The following is a 2,012-nucleotide window of genomic DNA, read 5'->3' as shown; positions in this document are numbered from 1 at the left end:
ATGGATAAACAAGCTCTGTTACAACCGTACAATGGACGATAACTCAGCAACGAAAAGGTACAAACAGTCCTCAACATCATAAAAGAATCTTAAATTCATTATGCAAGCATGCTTTAAATATTAATATTTTAAAACTCCTTTATAACTTTGAAGAATAAATTAATTGAGGTCAAAACGCCATACTAATTCAGTACCCACCATCATCCATTTAAAACATATACGTCTTCTCTCTTTGGCTGGAGCTGCTATCTTCCAGTAATTCATCAAAATGACTAACACAAAGGGAAAGGGGAGAGGCACCTGCTCTATGCTCTCTAGGTGTTTTAGAAAACATGGTGTTGTTCCTTTGGCCATGTATGTGCAAATCTATGAGAAAGGTGATTTTGTAGACATCAAGGGAATGGGCACTGTTCAAAAAGGAATGTCCCACAAATGTTACCAAATCGGAGGCATCTACGGTGTTACCCAGCATGCCGTAGGCATTGTCAACAAAGTTAAGGGCAAGATTCTCACCAAGAGAATTAGTCTATGTATTGCGTACATTAAACACTCTAAGAGCCAAGATAGCTTCCTGGGGCGTGTGAAGAAAAATGATCAGAAAAAGAAGGAAGCCCAGGAGAAGGGTGCCTGGGGCCACCTGAAGCTCCAGCCTGCTCCACGCAGAGCTGCGCACTGTGTGAGGACCCGCGGAAAGGAGTGTGAGCTGCCGGAACCCACCCCCTGTGAATTCATGGCGTGATGAGTGTAACAAAATGAAAGACCTCTGTACTGATAAAAAAGATATATGTACATATGAAAACCACTTTAATAGCTGGAAAATTTTAAACACTTTTTCTTTCCCTCAAACTCCTATTTCTAGTCCTCTTACCCCACAGACTTTTCATCTAATGGAATACAAGCTTATGCTCAACAGCCTTTTTATTCATGACCTTTCACAGTTTCTATGCAAAGAGAACGTGTACCTAAGTTAAAATTTAATGTTTACATCTACTGTGACTATAAAACTCTAGGAATACATTTTTTTCCTTATGGATTTATTTTCTGTTCAAGTTGTCACTTTAGTAACATATGATAATGACTATATAAATAAACACATTGAAACTATTGATCAATACACAAAATTTTATTGATAAAATTCTACAGAACATACATCTCCCAAAGATATGTAAGTGCCCAGTAATGAAAGTTTTGTTACTGGTACGTCACCTGCTTCTTTGACCTTCCAGTATGTGGCCAAATATAAAATAATTAAAATCAAATAATCAAAAATTATTTTAATGATCAAAGTTAAATATTAATCAACAGCTTGATTAAACCCTCTTTCCACTTTTATCAAGGAATAGAATTAGAAACCTTATATTTACAAAACAATTTGTTTCCTAGTAGTTAGAATATTGATCACAAATCACAAGTGATTTTCTTAGTTTCTGGAAAGTTTACCAAAAAGGTTTTACTGGCATTTACCAAATGATTAATAATGCTGTTAACTATACCCATTATTGTTTTGTTTAAATTCCTCATTTAATCTGATACACTCTGTTAAGTGTTGGAAAGTTTGAATACTATTAGCTTTGATAGACCCTTGATAATATATATTTTAGAAAATGCTTGTATATCGCCGCAGACACAACAAAGGTCAGGAAGAGACCCGGAAAATGGAGACGTGTGTGAGGGGGGGAAGGTCCTCGGTTTATGTGGTTGTCTGGACGTATCATAAACTCCTAGACTTGGATGACATCAAAAGGAAGAAGAGGGATCCTTTTGTTAACTCAAGGCCATCGGGATGTTTTTTGCTTCTTGGGGCACTCAGACCCAGTGCCATACACCCAGGCTCCCCAGCTTCTTCCCATCCACAGTGCAAAACAAGGGTGCCTGGGATTGCCCCTGGAGTGACTCTGGGCAAACCAGCCCTGCACTGTCCTGGATGAATCGCTGTGGTCGTTCATGTGTGGCCTCTCACCCAGAGCGAGACAATGGGCCAGTGTCTGGATAGATTGCATACATACAGCACC

At 38.6% G+C, this 2,012-nt stretch overlaps 1 protein-coding gene across 1 annotated transcript; it reads left to right on the top strand.

The window, feature by feature from the left end:
* The first annotated feature begins 265 nt into the window (after positions 1-265).
* On the top strand, positions 266-739 carry LOC119063165 (60S ribosomal protein L21-like). The gene has a single exon (XM_037164347.2). It carries the CDS (start codon positions 269-271, stop codon positions 737-739), a length of 471 nt encoding a protein of 156 aa, XP_037020242.2. The 5' UTR covers positions 266-268.
* The last annotated feature ends 1,273 nt before the right edge of the window (positions 740-2,012 follow it).

The sequence above is a fragment of the Artibeus jamaicensis genome, unplaced genomic scaffold (assembly GCF_021234435.1).
Source record: "Artibeus jamaicensis isolate MK-2021 breed Jamaican fruit bat unplaced genomic scaffold, CSHL_Jam_final contig_685, whole genome shotgun sequence".
In the NCBI taxonomy this organism is placed as follows: Eukaryota; Metazoa; Chordata; class Mammalia; order Chiroptera; family Phyllostomidae; genus Artibeus; species Artibeus jamaicensis.
This window is presented reverse-complemented; position numbering and strand designations above follow the sequence as displayed.

What these genes read in the sequence shown, in the direction of transcription:
- LOC119063165 (XM_037164347.2), top strand. Translation starts at nt 269, where the DNA reads ATGACTAACACAAAGGGAAAGGGGAGAGGCACCTGCTCTATGCTCTCT.